This window comes from Acanthaster planci, linkage group LG14, assembly GCF_054643075.1.
Source record: "Acanthaster planci isolate LZ-2023a linkage group LG14, COTS_SCS, whole genome shotgun sequence".
Classification (NCBI taxonomy): Eukaryota; Metazoa; Echinodermata; class Asteroidea; order Valvatida; family Acanthasteridae; genus Acanthaster; species Acanthaster planci.
In genome coordinates this window covers 12,444,984-12,462,220 of record NC_141790.1, presented here as the reverse complement: position 1 = coordinate 12,462,220, position 17,237 = coordinate 12,444,984, and the positions used below count along the sequence as shown (strand labels likewise).

The following is a 17,237-nucleotide window of genomic DNA, read 5'->3' as shown; positions in this document are numbered from 1 at the left end:
TAATACTTGTCCATAATTTTTATCGTACAAGATACTTGATTGGGTAATTGTCTTGGAAATAGCGGATTCGTGGCGAATTATATTACGTTTGCCTTTAACATTTCCGGGTGAAGAAAGGTATTATAGAAGATCTTTTTTCATTGGTTTATGATTAAGTTATCCTTATATTCTCGCCGGTACGCAGGTTCATCATGTCCGGAAGTGTTTCGCTCTGATTTGCATCATTTTTCTGATAAGTTGCACAGGGAATAAAGCAGGGAATGTGGCCTGATAACCAGTGACTCTGCATGCTGCTGTTGAGCAATGATTCGATGAGGTCTGAGGTAACATGTCATTAAAATCGTAACAAAAATGTTGACCATAATATCATCATGTTCGTGCATCGTGTCATGCAAGACATTGTTGGATCGTGGTCTTTGCTAGATGTGGTGTGTTTCTATCTCCAAAAATCCTCCATGGTTGAGGCTACCCAGTGTTTGTTTACTACAAATGTGGACACCCTGTTTTCAACTGCTGACTAAAACCCAGTGCATTGTTAATGTTATGTTGTGTAGTGTTCATTCCAGACAGGCCAGATTAACGTTAGTGCATGTACGTAGCCTAGACCTTAATATGTTCAGCAAGCCTACTGCTCTTATTTAAATTTTGAATGAACAACCTTTTTACCCGCAGCATGTCTTCATTAATAGTTCAAAATGTGAACATGGTGAAATTTTGATCAGGTTTGGTAGTAGTTGGATGACAATATGTGTACCTTCAGTAGAGTTTATGTACAATGTATTGCTATTGGCAGATTGGGGTCCACTAGGTTAGGATTGCTTGATAACATTTGACAAGTCTAAGCACTTTGAAATAAAATGTTAGGGGCCTGGGTAAGTGCAGGAATTTTCTACCTGGAGGAGAATTCAACCAACTGCATTCAAAACCACACAGCTGGTCTAATTTCTTGCTTTTCTTTATTGAGTTGAATACCCCCATCTTTACCCAATTTACATGTACATGTACTTGTGTGAAATTCCAATTAGACTATATAAAGTAGAGATAAACTCAAAGAATCTTTCATCACACCAGTAAACATCTCTTGAACAGCTCAAAACAGTCAGATTTCATTACTCTTTCTACACAAGTCAAAATAACTTAGGGGTTTTTATGATGACATGTTGGTGTCATAAGTCTACTTTTGAAGGAGATGTAGGTATTTACATTTGTGTATAAAACTACATGTAAAACATAACTATCAAAAAGTACTAAGCCAAGTACTTTTGAGTATTTTTGTCATAAAACCTTAATTTCAATCAAACAGTGATGGTCTGAAGTCATCATTTTATTTAGTAGTAATCTTACATAACGTGCATTTACATGTACAGTCCAATGCCCATGTTCTATATATACATTTAGTTGTTCCCTCTTCACTGTCCAGTTTAGTATTTGGTTTAAACTTCTGGACTACAGCATTGATTTGTTCAAATACATGTACAGTACATGTTACTTAATGTACAGTAAATTATACATTCAATCCTGTGATGAGCAAGTTTCCTCTTTTCTGACTTCCTTTATATGTATGTCATTGCCATTGATAAGAAATAGTACACTGTCATTCATCTTTCACAGTGGAATTGCCTCTAAATGGCACAATTGCATTATTCTTCATAAATTTCATATTTTTGTCTGGTTTATATTTGAAATCCACTACAAATTGCCAACTTCAACCTCATCTTCTGTGTGTTGCCATGGATACCTTCCCCCATTAATTATTCCCACTGTGATTAATTATAGAAGCTTCTGCCTATCCACTCACAAATTGTATTCATTAAGGAACAAGAGGTAATTGTGGTATAATGTAGGTTTCAAGAGAGTCACATACACCATGTCTATAAGTTTACAGATTTACAATTGTCAAACATTAATCAACTCTACATGAATATTCATGTATACATGAATCTACACAAAGCATGGCTTTTTCTTTTGCATTAGAAAACTCACTCTTGTCATGTTCTTTGTCTAAACATTCTGTGCCCTTTTACTTTCTATCCAATACATGAGTACATTATCACTGTTACTGTTGTAAACCCTGACTTTGGTCCATACGTATGTACTATGTACCATGTCAAATCTATTGTGTACTGGCCAGAGTATTTAGCCCAGCAATGTACATGTACTATGTGTTGGTTCCTGTATACTGACCCTAAAGATGGTCCATCAATTACAGGTTCTTTGATATCCTGAAAACACACTGCACATTAAGTGTCTGCACATACACACTATAGTGTGTCACATCAGTGGTCACATTACGGAAACAACCCCTCTGCCCAACAAGGAGTCTTATCAGGCACTAAATAGGCCCTCTAATAATCAATATTTAGATGTTAATTTATTCCAGGCCAGTCTCTGGCTACATTTAAATCTGTTGAGAGCTCGGTCTAGGTCTTCTCTCCATAATATAAAATACACAGAGACACGCTGACGATAGACACAGATCGGACACAGTGTATGACTCAGCCACTCATCTGATTGATAAATGATTCTTGTTGGTCATGTGACTGCTATCTTGCAAATGCACTCATCATTTGGTTTAGGTCTCCACCTTCACATCTTATAATGCCAAAACATTGATGCTTAGTCAGAAAAAGGTCAGAGAGGTCAAGCCTTCCTCAGAGTGAATTGTCCTTGATATCTTCCTGTGTAGATACATGTGTACTGGACTTGCTGAGTCAATTGACAAAGTGTTCATGGTAACTGCTGTCTATGGCACTATGAATAATGACCACTCTGCTTCATGCAGTTTTAAGCTGTGGAATAAATTTTTCTACTCGGGACACTTTACAGGCAAAAGTGCATGTGTAACTACAGGTACACGTAGATGTGAGCTTGATGTTAGTATGGGTATGTATTATCCAAAATAAACTGTGACAAAGGCTTTCCTTTGTCATCAGGTCATGGTTCAACTCTTTAGGTCTGACTTGATTTGTGAGGTGACTTGTATGAATTGACTTGTGGACTGACTTGTGTTCATTTGTGACTGACTCATTTCCAACTCTGAAACTGGTTTCCAGTGGTTCTTTGAATTCATTTTTTAATTCATTCTCAATTTATTCACAGATCAGCCATGGAAGGATAGACAATCTGCACAAACATGACTGGATACCTTAACATCCGTTGGCATTGCATGAGTGTATTCCATAGAGACGCTGTTCAGTCAAGCCCAGACATCAGGAAACTAGGAATTGATGACGTCATATCAGCTTCGGGGATGAGAGTGTGTAGGACTGTAAGCATTTCTTGTCTGTAACTCAGCCCTGGATGGATTCAGCACTGCATATACAGTATATGTATACAGAGGGTTCACGTAAGTGATCTTACTGCAAATTGCAATCAGTAACTAGTAAACAATCAGATGACCTTGTCTGACCCCTGAGGCTCAGGACAAACTCCTCTGCAGCACATTTCAAGATCAGATTCATCTTTACTTGCAAGCGTCAGTGGGTACTACTTAGGTGTCAAGATGGTTTCTCACATTCGTTTGGAGAACACACAGAGCTATAAACAGCAGGTGTGTCTGTCTGTCATGACTGGTCTCTATGGATGCAGGTGGAAAAGATATCAAAGGTCAACAGAACCCACAACAAAGGTACTGATTTATTCTTATTTATACTAATTGGAGTTCATTTTTGTGTGCAATACCTCCATAATTAGATGACACTAGATGTACATTAGAAGAAACTGGCCAGGAGCCCCTTGTGAAATGCAGAATATTAAGTTCAGGTTGATGAACCTAAAGGTGTTGCAGAATTAAAATTTCATTGATGAAACAAGTCAAGTAATATAACCCGTATGAAGTGATAAGAAAGAAGCTTTTACATGTTTTAATTAAATATTTAGTAAGATATGTTCATACGTGTTGTTGGCAGTTAAAGTTACTACGTGTCACTCAGTTTTGTACTACGTGTACATGGGTTTTCTTAATTGATGAAATCAATCATTCTTAACAACGTGCTGTTCATAGGTTGTGTATTTCAATGAAGTGCATGTACATGTATTTTAAGATTTGAATTCTTGCTTCTGTCTTCATGTACTGTACTCCAGTGTAATGGTTGAGGCACCTGTCGTATCTCAGCAAACCTTTTAGAGAGGTGTGAAATATTCAAACACTCACTATTCCTTGTTGCCTGAGGCTATTAACCTTTAGAAAGTTAAAAGGTTTTCACACAGTGTGTTTTGTGAATTGAGTTGTCCTACAAATTTCTCCTTTTTTTCAGTTTGAGAAAGCATGGGTTCTTCTGGTGGCAGTGTGCTTTTCTTTTATCATTATGTTTCTGTACTACTGGGTCATGGCGCAAAATGATTTGGCAGATTTCAATAGGTAAGCTTTGGATTTTGCAGAATCCATACATGTACATGTAGGGTCCTTGATAATCTTGTCTTGCATGTCCCAGTTGTTGAGGTCATCAAATAAGAGGAAGTAATCAACTAGTGACAGCTAGATACAAGAGCATACAAAAGCTGTGGATTTCCAGGAAGAAGATAGAATCTCTGGGGTCAATTCCTTGCAATGCTCAGATTGACTGGCTTCCACCCAAATGGTTCTCACCATACCATGTCATGATCCTTGTTTAGCTTTAAACATTTTGGCTTTTGTGGTTGATAATTGAGATATTTGTGTGTAAACGAATTCTGTTGTCAAACAAGGTGCACTTGTTCAACATTCAGAATAACTTTTTTTGAAATACTTTCAAACCTTCAGTTATTAATTCATTCATCATACCTTATAATTGATGTAACATTCTCATGGGGCAAGAGGTACACCTTAAAGCTTGTTGACGTTCTATCTCTTCAAGGGTTTCCCAAGTATAACATTTATAATCCTATATATGGGACTGATATCACTCAAACACATACATGCACCTGTTGTGTACCACATGTTTGTTTCTGTTGCAGCATGATATTTACCAAAGTTTATTTTTGTTTATTTTGGTTTAGTTTCATTTATGGAGAGTTGCAGAGTTGGTTCAATTGGTTCATGTTGCTGTACATTCTAACCATACTCACACTCATCTATGTGGGAATACTTGTGGTAAGTAACCTTACGCTATGTTTAATGAGTAATATTAAGTCTATCCCTCAGTTTAGAAGTAAAGAAGGGTACGTGGTTGAAGTTGTTGGAGATCTGACCTGTTAATGAAGTGTTGATCAATCCAGTATCGGCTGCATTATTCCTACAATGCTTAGATTTTATGTGGACTGTATCATGTGTCCCCTCATCAGGGTATGTAACATGTAATAAGTGTGTAAGGCCTGTTTTAATGGGGTTTTTCTGTATTCTCCAATCTGGGTATATATATTGTGTGACACCTTCTCCATTTATTATTACTACTTCATTCTAGGTATTAGCCATTGCACATGGCATAACAGGACGGCAGCTATACCTCCATTGGGTCCATAAAGTCCCTGTGGTGTTGATTCTTGCATCATGCATCATTGTAGTGATTGTCCTCACCGAGCTATGGAAAAGTGAATGGGTCTTAGTTGCATTAACATTACAGGTAAGTTGTCTTTGTGATAACGAACAAAAATCAACCAAATTATGTAGTTAGGTTTCCCAAATTGTCGCTTCAAGCTCTGGTGATCCATGTTTGAGTCTCACCTGATACACCATGTGTATATGTATTGTCATTGCTAACAGAATTACCTGGATTTTCTGGGTTGTTTTTAGGACTTAAGGATCTTCCAATATTTTTCTTTCCAAAGGACTGTTTACATTATGCTGCTCTCATACACTACTAGTATAAATACGTGTGCTTGCTTTACAGCACATTGAGTTCCAGCTTTGTTCACACCTGTCAGTGAATTCATCTGTTTATAGGTGACGGCACCTGTTCTTCAAATAGTTGCTGTTGTGATTCTGACGGTCTTAGCATGGCCTCTTGCTGGTCTCTGGTGGAGAAATCACCAAATAGGTGAGTGCATCAGATCGATAACAGCACTGTGGGATCATTCCCAATAGCTATCAGACCATCACTGTGTGGACCTATTTAGAAAGACATGCCAATAACAGCCCGTGTGACTAGATACAGGACCATCACTGTGTGGACTCATGTAGAAAGACATGCCAATAACAGACCCTTGTGACTAGATAGCGGACCATCACTGTGTGGACCCAAGTTTTTAAACTGATCATTCATGTGTAGGTTTGTAACAAATCTAGTGTGGATTGCTAAGAAAACCTGAGCAACAAATACTTGAAGTATTGTTTTGAGGAGTTAGGTGTAGTGTCTACTGTCTGCAGTTCCTCCTCAGTAATTATTGAACAATTTCAAGTTGTGATGTTCTTTGTTGCACACAGTGATACAGTGGACATTTCTGCTTTGGCGGCCAGAGCTCATCAGAAAGTGTGTCAAGGACTGTGTTTTGTTACGTTGTGTTCAATTCCATTTGCAATGGAATTCATTGCTCTTTTGTAAATAGACAGAATTTCTAAGAACTCTTTAAATTTTTCTCTTTGTAGCCTGTCGGTGTATTTCTCTGATAGCATACACCATCTTGCTGCTATTTGTGTATCTTAGTCCATTAATTATGCATCCACCATGTGTCATCAACACGGTAGATCTACCAGCCAAGCCCCCAATCATTGCTCACAGAGGAGCTGAACAAGTTAGTCTTATTTCAAGAAGTTGTCAGCGATTTCTAATTTTCATACTAGGTTTTACCCTCACAACGATGTATATTCACACCGTGGTGCAAGAGTTAATGAAAATATCACAAGTTTGGTCAGGTGGAATTCGAACCCACAATTCCTGCTTACTAGTGCAGAGGTCTTAACCACTCGGTCACCAAGTTTGGCATGGCTGGCTTGTATCCATGCAGCAGCAGGTACCGCAAACAGTCAGTGATGTTGAGTCAGCTTTGTGTCTGACAGACGTTAAAACCCAGTATAAAATCAACATCACTCTGATGCAAAGCTAAATTAATAGCATTTTCTACTGATGTTTTGTAGATAAGAAATGTTGTCTTAGAACTTAAAATCCAAATTAAAGTATGTATTATATTTCATGTACTTTTAATTTCATCCCCAGCTTGCTCCTGAAAACACCGTCATTTCCTATCAAACAGCAGCCAATTATTCTGTGTATGGATTTGAGACGGACGTAAGAATAAGGTTAGAATATGGACAAGGTTCTGAAGTTTATTCCATCATCTTCAAAATCATCAAATTTACTACGCAACCTTCATTGCCCCATATCTTCTTTCCTTCATGTAAGCCTTTTGTCTAACCCACCATCGGTCTCCTTTGTTAGTTTGTCTCTCTCCTTGTTTGTCATTTTTATCATCTTTTGACTAATTGCCTAAATTCATGTGTGACTCCATAAGTTCTTGTTTCTCATCTTTGGCTACCTTTATTTCCCTTTTTCCTGCGATTTTGCTTCTATCCAAAGTTGATCTGCCTGTTTGCTCATATGTAAGAGAAATAAGAAGCACTGTTAACATGTATATGGATGCATGTTTGTTTAATAGTAAAAATCAACTTTCCAAGATAAAGTCTCAGCCCAAACTAAACATTCACAATTCGAGTCACAATTGATTTTGTTCACCAAGAGAGGTCTCAATTCATCCAGAATTCAAATCCTATCTTATTCGTTTTTCTACTTCTCTTTCCCAGTTTGGATGGCATACCATTCTTAATGCATGACAGTACTCTGGCAAGAACCACCAATGTGCATGAAGTATTCCCTAATAGAACAGACCATTTATCAGAGAGCTTCACATGGAATGAGTTACAAAAGTTGGACGCTGGTTCGTGGTTCCTTCAGGTAATTTATATCCCATCAATAGGCGCTTTAAAACACAATCACAAGGTTATCACCTGGTGGCAATATCACCCAGTAATAGTTTACTGAAATGTCTGATTTTTGTTTTTAATGTCCTGTTCACTTTGTCAACACAAACAAGATTGAGTCAGTAGTAGTAGGAGATGGTGTACAACACTCACCTAGTTTTCTTGAATCTTTTGGTAACAATCTTGTTGGAATGCATACAGGAAAGTGTGAATGGTTCATGTGTATTGATGTAAAATAAGCTTTATAGGTCAACTCTTGTAAAAAAAGAAAAGAAAAAGAAATAAGAAAATTTGATTTTGCATTTAATTCGTGTATTTATCCGTACTGTTCGAGATTTGAATGATGACTGAATTTTAACTGTTCTCCAAAGAAAGGAATTGAAAATTTTGTAAATCAAGATCACATTAAGTTCATATTAATTACGGGTTTTTGCCCTTACCAGACATACATATTTCTAAACACTGTGTACCTAGTGCTTGTCCGAGAGCTTACGAAAAAAAATTCACAGGCTTACTCAGATGGGACTCGAACCCCCAACTTCCTGCTTTAACTAGTGCAGGTGTCTTAACCACTCAACCACTGAGCTTGCTGATGATTGGCTGGTTGGTCCAAGTCAGGTGTAGCAGCGGGTACCGCAAACTATTGTCAAGATGTAGCTTGTGTTGGAGATATGTTAATTTTAATTATGTCGGGTAAGGGCAAAACTTGTAATTAAAATTAACGTCTTCCCGATGCAAAGTACATCTTGACCACATCCAGTTCATTTCCTGCAACTCATTCTTCTAGTTACAGCCACAGAATAAAACATTAGGTCTGCTTTTGCAGGAAGACATTAACAAGTGAATCAAAATATTTTCACCTTGTTTGTTGTCATGCTTTCAGCGGGACCCATTTAATAAACTGAAATATGTCCCAGAGAAAACAAGAGAGAAATACAAACAACAGAAAATCCCTGGTTTTGAGGACTTCTTGAAGCTTGGTGTCCTGTACAACAAGACTGTGGTTTTTGATGTGTTTAAACCACCCAAAGGACATCATTTCCGACATAACTATACGCAGCTGGTGGTTGACATGATTTTAGCTTCAGGGATTCAACAAGAAAAGGTTGGTGAAATATTCATGACTTGGTTCTGTAATAGCCAGTTAGGTAAGCGCTACCAAGCGCTACCTAAGCTGTGTGGTCAGAGTAAGATTATCTTACGGTGCTGCAGATGTATTTGTAAGAGGTTATGTGTGAGGGCTCATTAGTCGTGCTCATCAATCAACATCCTTGCAGTTCTGTAATACCACTAGAGCAAGCTACATTTATGAGAGAGTGTAACCATACAAATGCAATGATACCAAGTGATTTCTTGTTATACATCATGTTTGTAATTCACCGTTTAAGGCAATATACAAGGTCACAGCATGCACAAATTTCATTTCTATTTGCCAAGCCCTTCCAGTTTCTAGACTTCCTACTTTCCATTAAAACATTTGGTAAGGTTCTTCCTGTGTTGGGTTATGTCAGGTTTGGTGGCTTCACAATGAAAGTAGAAGTTGGGTTGAAAAGAAAGCTCCAGGCTTTGTGCAGACTGCTGAAGGCTGGCTTGATGTCGATGAAATGCTGGATGAAAACATCACTAACGTCAATGCAGAGTTTTCAGAGGTCAATGAAGATGATATCAGGTTTGAAAAGTTAACATAGATGATGCAAAAACATTTAAAAGATATGACAGCAAAGAAAGTTTTCGTGTTTTAGATGTGGAGAGAAAAACTTCCTAATTGCCAGTGTCAATCAATAAGGATTGGAAATATGTATGGTTCTCTTGGAAGATGCCATTTGAATTGAAGGACGAGGAATGTTGTACATGTACATACCTTAAAAGCCAAATTTATTTCTTACTTTGAATAATTTCAATCATTTATACACTTGATAGATTATATGCTGAGAATTTCATCACCACGAATATCTACATAATCAACACTCCTGCGTTATACTCTATTTATTGGTGTGTTGGGACGCAAACTATTACCAGTGGTGCATGTCAAGATCTCTACGATATCAAAGCACCTGTTTGGCACATGGTAAGACAGTCGAAAGAATCAGATAATTTCCAAGTGCATTGAAGATAACTGGGTCATTCCATGAGGTTGGGGCACAATTTGTGATGGTGTCCTTGTGACATCCAAAACTTCTACCACCTGTCATGACCTGTAAAGTACGTCATTTACTCTGTCAATATAAGACACACCTTTGCATTCAACCTTTCAATATGTATAACAATGTCAATTTGGAATCCACATGCAGAGAAATAACTGCTCATTTGTACAGAACCCATGTAACAATTGACATCGTCACAAATTGTGCCTCAACCTCATGGAATGACCCAACTGTGAAGATATTTGTTGTGATACATAGTAAAAGGTTATATATTGATTGAAGTAGATCTTACCCCATTGAATTAATAAAGACACTTACACTCTCGTTTCTCATACTGTTGTATGTTTTAGCACTGAGAATGCATTGGCATAAATTCTAAAATGAATCAAGTGGTCTGCCCTCAACAGTTGTAATATTCAACAAACAAGTTTGATTTGCTTTTGTGTTTTTATTCTGTTTAGACACCCACTGCATTCCTTATTGTAAGCATTGTGCTCGGTGTAGCCTCAGCATTGTGTGTTTCAGCTATATTTATCATTCAGAGGTAAGATTTTAATATTTAGAGACCGTACTTGTATCCCATCTCAGGATGCTTGTCATAGCAATGGTAAGGAGAAACAAAGGCCCGCAGGAATTCAATTACATTACTGTTCTTATTGATGTGCCCGGGAGCCCCGGCAGTCCTTTTCACGAGTAAACTGCTAAGCAAATGTTCCTTTGCCAAGCAGAAGTTGGTCAACAACCCTGTTTTAGAATCTGATTCACATGCTTTTTCTGGGCTCAGTAACTCTGTCCCCAGCTCTTCCGGTTACTGTTTTATTTGTGCATCTTTTGATAGGGTGGAGTTCAAGGAGAGCCTTTTGAATTTGTCATCTGAAATTGCATGGTGATGCTACTCACATCTGTTTATATTCTACAGATGTCGTCATCCTGCAAGAGAAGTCAATCCTGAATCCATATCCCTTCATTCCCCACGCCATTTTGCCAGTAGTACCAACAAGAAAAGCGATAGAGAATTACTTTATCGTACCAATGAAGATACAATGTTTAGTCCTGCTCACGCTACAGGTAAAAATGTACAGGTAAGTCAAAGACGATAATGGCCCTTAGAAGTCTATGATGAAATTAACCTCATCATGTGATTTCTTGAAGACTTTTTTAGTTACAAATATAGGTAAATGTGGGGCAGGTTCCAGTCTGCTTTAACTATTTGCTGCCGGGTACCCGTTTTCAAGCTCATGAGCTTTATACACAAAGCCGGGGAAGCCTGAAACCGGAACAAAAGAGCTGGGCCTTGTAACAAAAGACCATGCTCCGCACAAAAGACTGAGCTGCTGGGCATTACTGACATTTTTTCACTCTCAGTAGTGGGGATAATCCAGCCTTGTTTTGAAACAGTATACCAAGGTTTTGGGCATTTAGTGCGAGTGGATTACCACCGGGGACAAAAGCGCTTCACTACCACAGCGATGAGCCACACAGCACCCCTGTACGCTAATCTGGCCCCTATTAAAAAGAGGTCAGCAGCGTACTATGCCAGGTTCGTGAACAAAAGAAAGTTCTATAAAACCGCACAATCTGGGCTCTTTTTACAAGGCTGCAGGCCTCGCTGAAATACCCGGGCATCAGTAGATTTTGTCAGGCTACAGTGGCCACCAGAAAGTTATTCATGTTGGTATAAACTTCCATTAATTGAAATGATGAATTTTTGAAGATTTTTGAAAACTGAAAATCTTGAAATTTGCCCGTATGTGTGCACTGCATTTTTCCAACCACCCCGGCAGCAAGTGGTTAACATAGTGTCTGTTTTACTCAAAATCATTTAAGGTTCTCTGTTTGAAAACCTAAGTTTCTGATATTGGGCACTTTGATTTATTTGTTTAATTCCATTTGCAATCCCAAAATGTAGTTGTAAGGTCTGTGCATAGTGTGTATTCTGTGTGGATGTTTGTTAACTTTTGTTTCAGTTTTTATTTTATCTCATTTGAAGTATTTACATGTGCATTTCTACACCTCCCTTTTTCACTTTTTGTTTCATATATTTTCAATTCTGTTCTTTATTTTCAACAGTTATTATTTTTATTTGTTGCATTTTGTATTTTGTTCTTCAACCAATAGACCCCCAGTAACCCCAAAGATGAAGCAACTCCTCAAACTACGGTATGAACTGCAAATCCTAAAAGCACTTTTCGTTTGTTGAAGTGGAAGATGCATTCTCTAAACTCAGGGTTGCAGTGATCTAATTCTAATCCAAAACCTTTTAATATTGAGAATTATCAAAATGAATGTTAAGTTGTATATTACTTCATTAATACAATACCATTTGAAATCCGCCCCTTTGGTATGGGTTGTGATAGCTTGCAGTTGAAGGTCTTCCGGGTTTCATAAAATCTGAGGCTTGAGGATTTTTTCATTCTAAAATGAGGAAAACCTCTTCAGACTATTTTTTTGTGTCAGGAAAAGGATTCATAAAAAAGCACTAATTGACAAGTACGTGTATATTGAAATTTACTAACACACGGTTGATATCATTTGATTAAATCCTACATTTGTTATCATTAAACTCAATTCTGCTTCTGGACTGTATTTTCAAACATTGTTGATGACAACTTAGGCATGAGCGTATATCCAGTTTTTGTGCTAATGTTCCTGCTCAAACTTCTATCTTTCCTTTGTGGAATCTACACACAGTAGCTAAGCCATCTTAGCTCACTTTCAGAACCCATAAATGTTGCTCATTGAAATCCACCCTGCTTATGCTGTAGATAGAAATAAAAGGTAGTAGACAGAAATAGAATGCTTCATTATATAAACTGCTGGGCAATCACTATGGTCAAATTGGTTTTCATCAGTTTTAAGACTGACAAATGTAACACAGTTGTATGTTTGAAAAAGCACTTGAACAGTTTCATTTAATTGTAATCTTTGAATGTCCTTTAGACTATTATTTTTTTGAGTTTGTTTTTTCTTCTGTGCAGATCTTGTCACTGTTTGATCATTTCTGTAATTTTTTTCCTGTGAAGGTTTTGCATGCTGTTGAGATGGATCAACTCTTGAAAAAGAAAGAAGCCTGTTCCACCTGCTAATTATGCAAATTATGCAAATATGGGTAGACAAACCATTCATTTCAATTTCATCACTTTTCTTACTCAGATATTTTAGTTGAGGTAGCATTGTGACAAAAATCATTTTGAATGTTTACTTTCCTGAAAGGTCCTGATATCAAATACTCAACTTTCAAATGAATGCTTTATAAGAAGTACAGGTTCATTGGAGTCTGTCTGCCGTAATCACTGTCAGTGATTTAGCTTATTCATATATCACTTCCGTTATTCATCTTGCTGCATGCAAATCAGATTCATTGGAGTCTGTCTGCCGTAATCACTGTCAGTGATTTAGCTTATTCATATATCATTTCCATTATTCATTTTGCTTCACGCAAATCAGTTTTGTTTTCAGTTGTTAAGCTCACCATTTTAGTTTTCTTTTTTCTGTGTCCACCGTGCTTCTTTCTTTCTATTCCATTATTTTCAGCTGAGGTGCACCTTTTGCCACTTTCTGTTTTCATTGTAGTTTAACCATTATTCCTAAAAGCAAAGCATCACCACCATTTTTAGGTTTTCTAAAAGGAATTCAAGATTTTTTGCCACTAGTTGTTTACTTTCGATAAATTATTGCATTTCCTCTTAAATTTACCAGCTGGAAGAAGAGCCACCGTTGTACCAAGATGATTTGGATGCAATTGGAGTAAGTTCAGTTGCTGCTTCGGTCAATATGCACCAAGAAGTCAAGATGCAGTTAGATTGAAACACATTTAGAGTCTCTTCAGTAAGAATAACACAATGATGTCATGCTTTGTTTACATGTGGACCAAACGTGGAACACGATTCATCAAGCCTTTAGAGGAAAACACATGTAAACAGAGTGACTTTGTTGTTAGTCTTTTATAACCCTTTTTAGTCATGTAGGTCAGAGGCCATTTATACTCTAATAGCAAATGCTCAAGTGAAACCATTTTGATATCACCATGACTTCATTCATTAACTGCTGCAATCACTTATTGTCTTGGTCATCCATTCTGTTCTGGTGTATAAATTTCTGGAATCATGAGCAAGTCATCAATTAAATACAATACAAACCGGAATATTTCAATAATTTTCATGAATAATCATAATTTGGACTTTCCAAGAATTTTTCATTTCAGATTCTTGATTCATCCATTCCTGAGACATTTTTATTGAAATCATAAAAGTAGTTGATTTTGTTACTTTTCTTGTGAGTTAGAAATATATTATATTGTGAGGTGCCGCAAAACTATTTTTATATAAATATTGGCTTCACGCCCTTAGCCCTCTGTTGGGACAGTAAGATCAAGCAGTTTACTTTCCCTTAATTTTTAAGACATTGACTTTATTTTTTCACTCAAGAATTAAGTTTATTGTCAGCAATATGTATTTCAATTAAACTTATGCAATGATTTGTCATATTTATTATCACAAAGCTGTGAAATTTGAAATAGTTATTGCAAATAATACAAAGAAACCTTATTCTTTTTAAAGGTTCTAAATTACTATGTGTAAAATTCTAAAATTTGAAACCTACTTACCATTAGAATCATAAAATCATTTATTAAACATTAAGTAATTCAGTTTTTGACTTTGTTGAATGAAAAATATGACCACTTCGTCTCTCAGAAAGAATGAAGATGAGTAAGACTTTGTACATGATGTGGCAATGTGGAAATTGTAACACAGGGCCACATACATGTACCTCAGCTCATTAAAATTCCTACCTTATTCCCATCAGAGAGCCTTTGTTAATGCAGGTCAACAAACAACTGTAGAGCAACTGCGTCAATAAAACTTACTCAACTTAATATAAAGGGCTTAATATTACAAAATATGGAGGCTGACGTTTTGATGCTAGCAGAATCTTTCTCAAAGGCAGAATGACAAGTGGACAGGACAAATAAACACAGGGAATCAACCGAGCATGGATGAATGCAAGAGGACAAAAGGAAAGGTCAAGAAAGCTGCAGGCAGGATTATGGGGCACCACTTTTCATCCTCCCCTCCACAAAATAATCAACAATCATCATATCCTCCACACTTCAGACTGCTTGGCCAGTGCCATCCCAGACACCCCCCCCCCAGCAAGGCACATTCAAGTGTGATTCTAACAGATGTGTTGTTTGCCAGAACCATGTCCTGGAATCAGATACATTCTCTGGAAACTGCCCAAAGGACACAGAACCAAAGGCACTGTCACTTGTAGCTCCTCTAATGCCATATATCTTATCTCTTGCAGGGTGTGCAGTCTTCAGTATGTTGGAGAGACTAAGAACACTCTCAAGAAGCGTTTCTATGGCTACAGATCTACGGTCAACACCAAACGACTAGATACCCCTTCAATGCTTCAACCTTCCTAAGCATTCTATGTCTGACATGATATTACAGGGCATAGAATCACTTGGGCACCATAAAGATGCTGTTCGCTTCAAAAGGGAGAAGCTTTGGATCAAATGCCTCTGCACCATACAACCCCATGGCCTGAACATCCAAGAGGGAAACTACTAATTAACACTCTTTTCTGTCCCTCTCTTTTGTCTGCAGATTATACACCCCCCCCTTTGAGTCCAGTTCCTTCCATTGTATTTTTCCTTTGATCTCTTCCCACCTTACACTGCCTTGTTATTCAACCATGCCTTTCATGCAGTCACATTTATCCTTTGCCTCTTTATCCCGTCTGCAGCTTTTCTAACCTTTCCCTTTGTCCTCTTGCATTCAACCATGCTTGGTTGATTCCCCATTTGTTTGTTTGTCTTGTCTACTTGTTATATTTTGCCTTTGATTCTGCTACGATCAAAACATCAGGCCCTCCTTATTTTGTGATTTGTTGTTTAGGTCACTGTAGTCAGCAAGCAGTTTGAAGCAGTTTTGTATTACATATCTCTGGGTTTAATATTAGTGACTGATATGATATTCTTGCCCAGTATATCATGGAAGTTATAGTAAGTTTTTCATGAGCATTTCTCCTCTAGTTCAGGAAGCTCCACCCCTACTTAAAGATTTCTCTTTTGTTTTTCTTTGTAATGCAGGGTATATTTTGCACATGTACTTAACATAGTGTCGTAAAGAGAAAGGTTGCTATGAATGTTTATGCAAGAAGTTTTTAGGCTGTAGCAAGATGGTATTAATTGCATCAGTTTTTGATTTGAATGCTTCATGGAATTATTATGTTCTAAATGCAGAGAGTTACTTAAATTGTTAAATCCTATGTTTTATTTTTATCATTTTCACCGTATATGTTGAATTAGTTTGGTTTGTAGCGGCCTTTACTTTTGTGGCAGGAAAAACACACATCACAGTAGCTTAGTAGCAACAGGATTTATGTTAATAATAATTATACCAAGTGGAATTAATTTCAAAATCAATATAAAGCTACATGATTATTCAACAGCATTGTAAAAAAAAATTTGGAAATATATTTTATTTTGCTTTCCACCATGAGTAATTGCAAAGCTTTTTATCAACTTAAATTGTAATATTGATTCACTGCACATTAGCAATATCTACATGTTTTATTTAATGTTAACAATGGAATATTTTAATGCAAGAAAGTTCTTAAATCCGAGTGTTTGTTAAGTCCACTTTGATTTCCTTTCATTATTAAAATTTGAGAAACTTAAAAAGAATCTCAATGAAAGCGTGTTTGCTAAAATGAAGCAATTGAGGAGCAGTTTTCATTATAACTTTTCAGATGCTGTTTAAAGCACATGCAATGTGCTCCATTGACACAGTTACGGTTAAATGTATCAATCAGACAGTGACTGGTTTTCGTGATGATCTTGGTTTTTATCACATTTTTTTTTTTCAAATGCAGAATGAGCAAGATGACTTACTGTTTGGCTTTGTTTAATGAACGCTGAAAAGCTTGACTGGAAGGAATATCCGATAGAGGGCGCCTCTCCTGCAACGCTTGCTCCCGGACCACTGTAGTACAATGTTTTAACTGTCCACAAAACCGAAGTGAAACGATGGCATTATCTCTATTTCGTGAATGAAATATTACATATCTTATTAATTCAGTTTTAAAAATTGAAACCAATTCATTTGATTTCACAGAAAAAAAGTTTCATTTCACGTAATAAAGTTGGGGGCGAATTGTAAAGTGTGCTTATTTGTTATTCTCAGAAGTAGGCCCTACATAAAACTGCGCGATTTTTTCATCAACGCAAGGACCTAACTTTTATCAAACAAGGG

At 37.0% G+C, this 17,237-nt stretch overlaps 1 protein-coding gene across 9 annotated transcripts; it reads left to right on the top strand.

Annotated features, from left to right (window-relative positions):
- Positions 1 to 31: 31 nt before the first annotated feature.
- gdpd5 (glycerophosphodiester phosphodiesterase domain containing 5) lies at positions 32 to 17,145 on the top strand. Of its 9 annotated transcripts, XR_015427579.1 has the most exons (18): positions 149 to 323; positions 3,100 to 3,628; positions 4,257 to 4,360; positions 4,978 to 5,071; positions 5,382 to 5,540; positions 5,861 to 5,954; positions 6,503 to 6,648; positions 7,071 to 7,153; positions 7,655 to 7,805; positions 8,715 to 8,936; positions 9,343 to 9,500; positions 9,752 to 9,899; positions 10,437 to 10,519; positions 10,895 to 11,057; positions 12,094 to 12,135; positions 12,999 to 13,084; positions 13,675 to 13,722; positions 16,858 to 17,145. XR_015427579.1 is itself a non-coding variant. In XM_087145300.1 (17 exons), the coding sequence occupies exons 2-17, from the start codon at positions 3,503 to 3,505 to the stop codon at positions 16,891 to 16,893; spliced, it is 1,857 nt and encodes a 618-aa protein (XP_087001426.1). In that variant the 5' UTR covers positions 149 to 323; positions 3,100 to 3,502; the 3' UTR covers positions 16,894 to 17,145. The 9 variants fall into 9 exon arrangements, 8 of the variants coding, with proteins under 8 accessions (XP_022098681.2, XP_087001426.1, XP_022098683.2 ...); XM_087145300.1 differs by lacking the exon at positions 12,999 to 13,084; XM_022242991.2 differs by lacking the exon at positions 16,858 to 17,145 and having other exon boundaries at positions 13,675 to 16,699.
- The last annotated feature ends 92 nt before the right edge of the window (positions 17,146 to 17,237 follow it).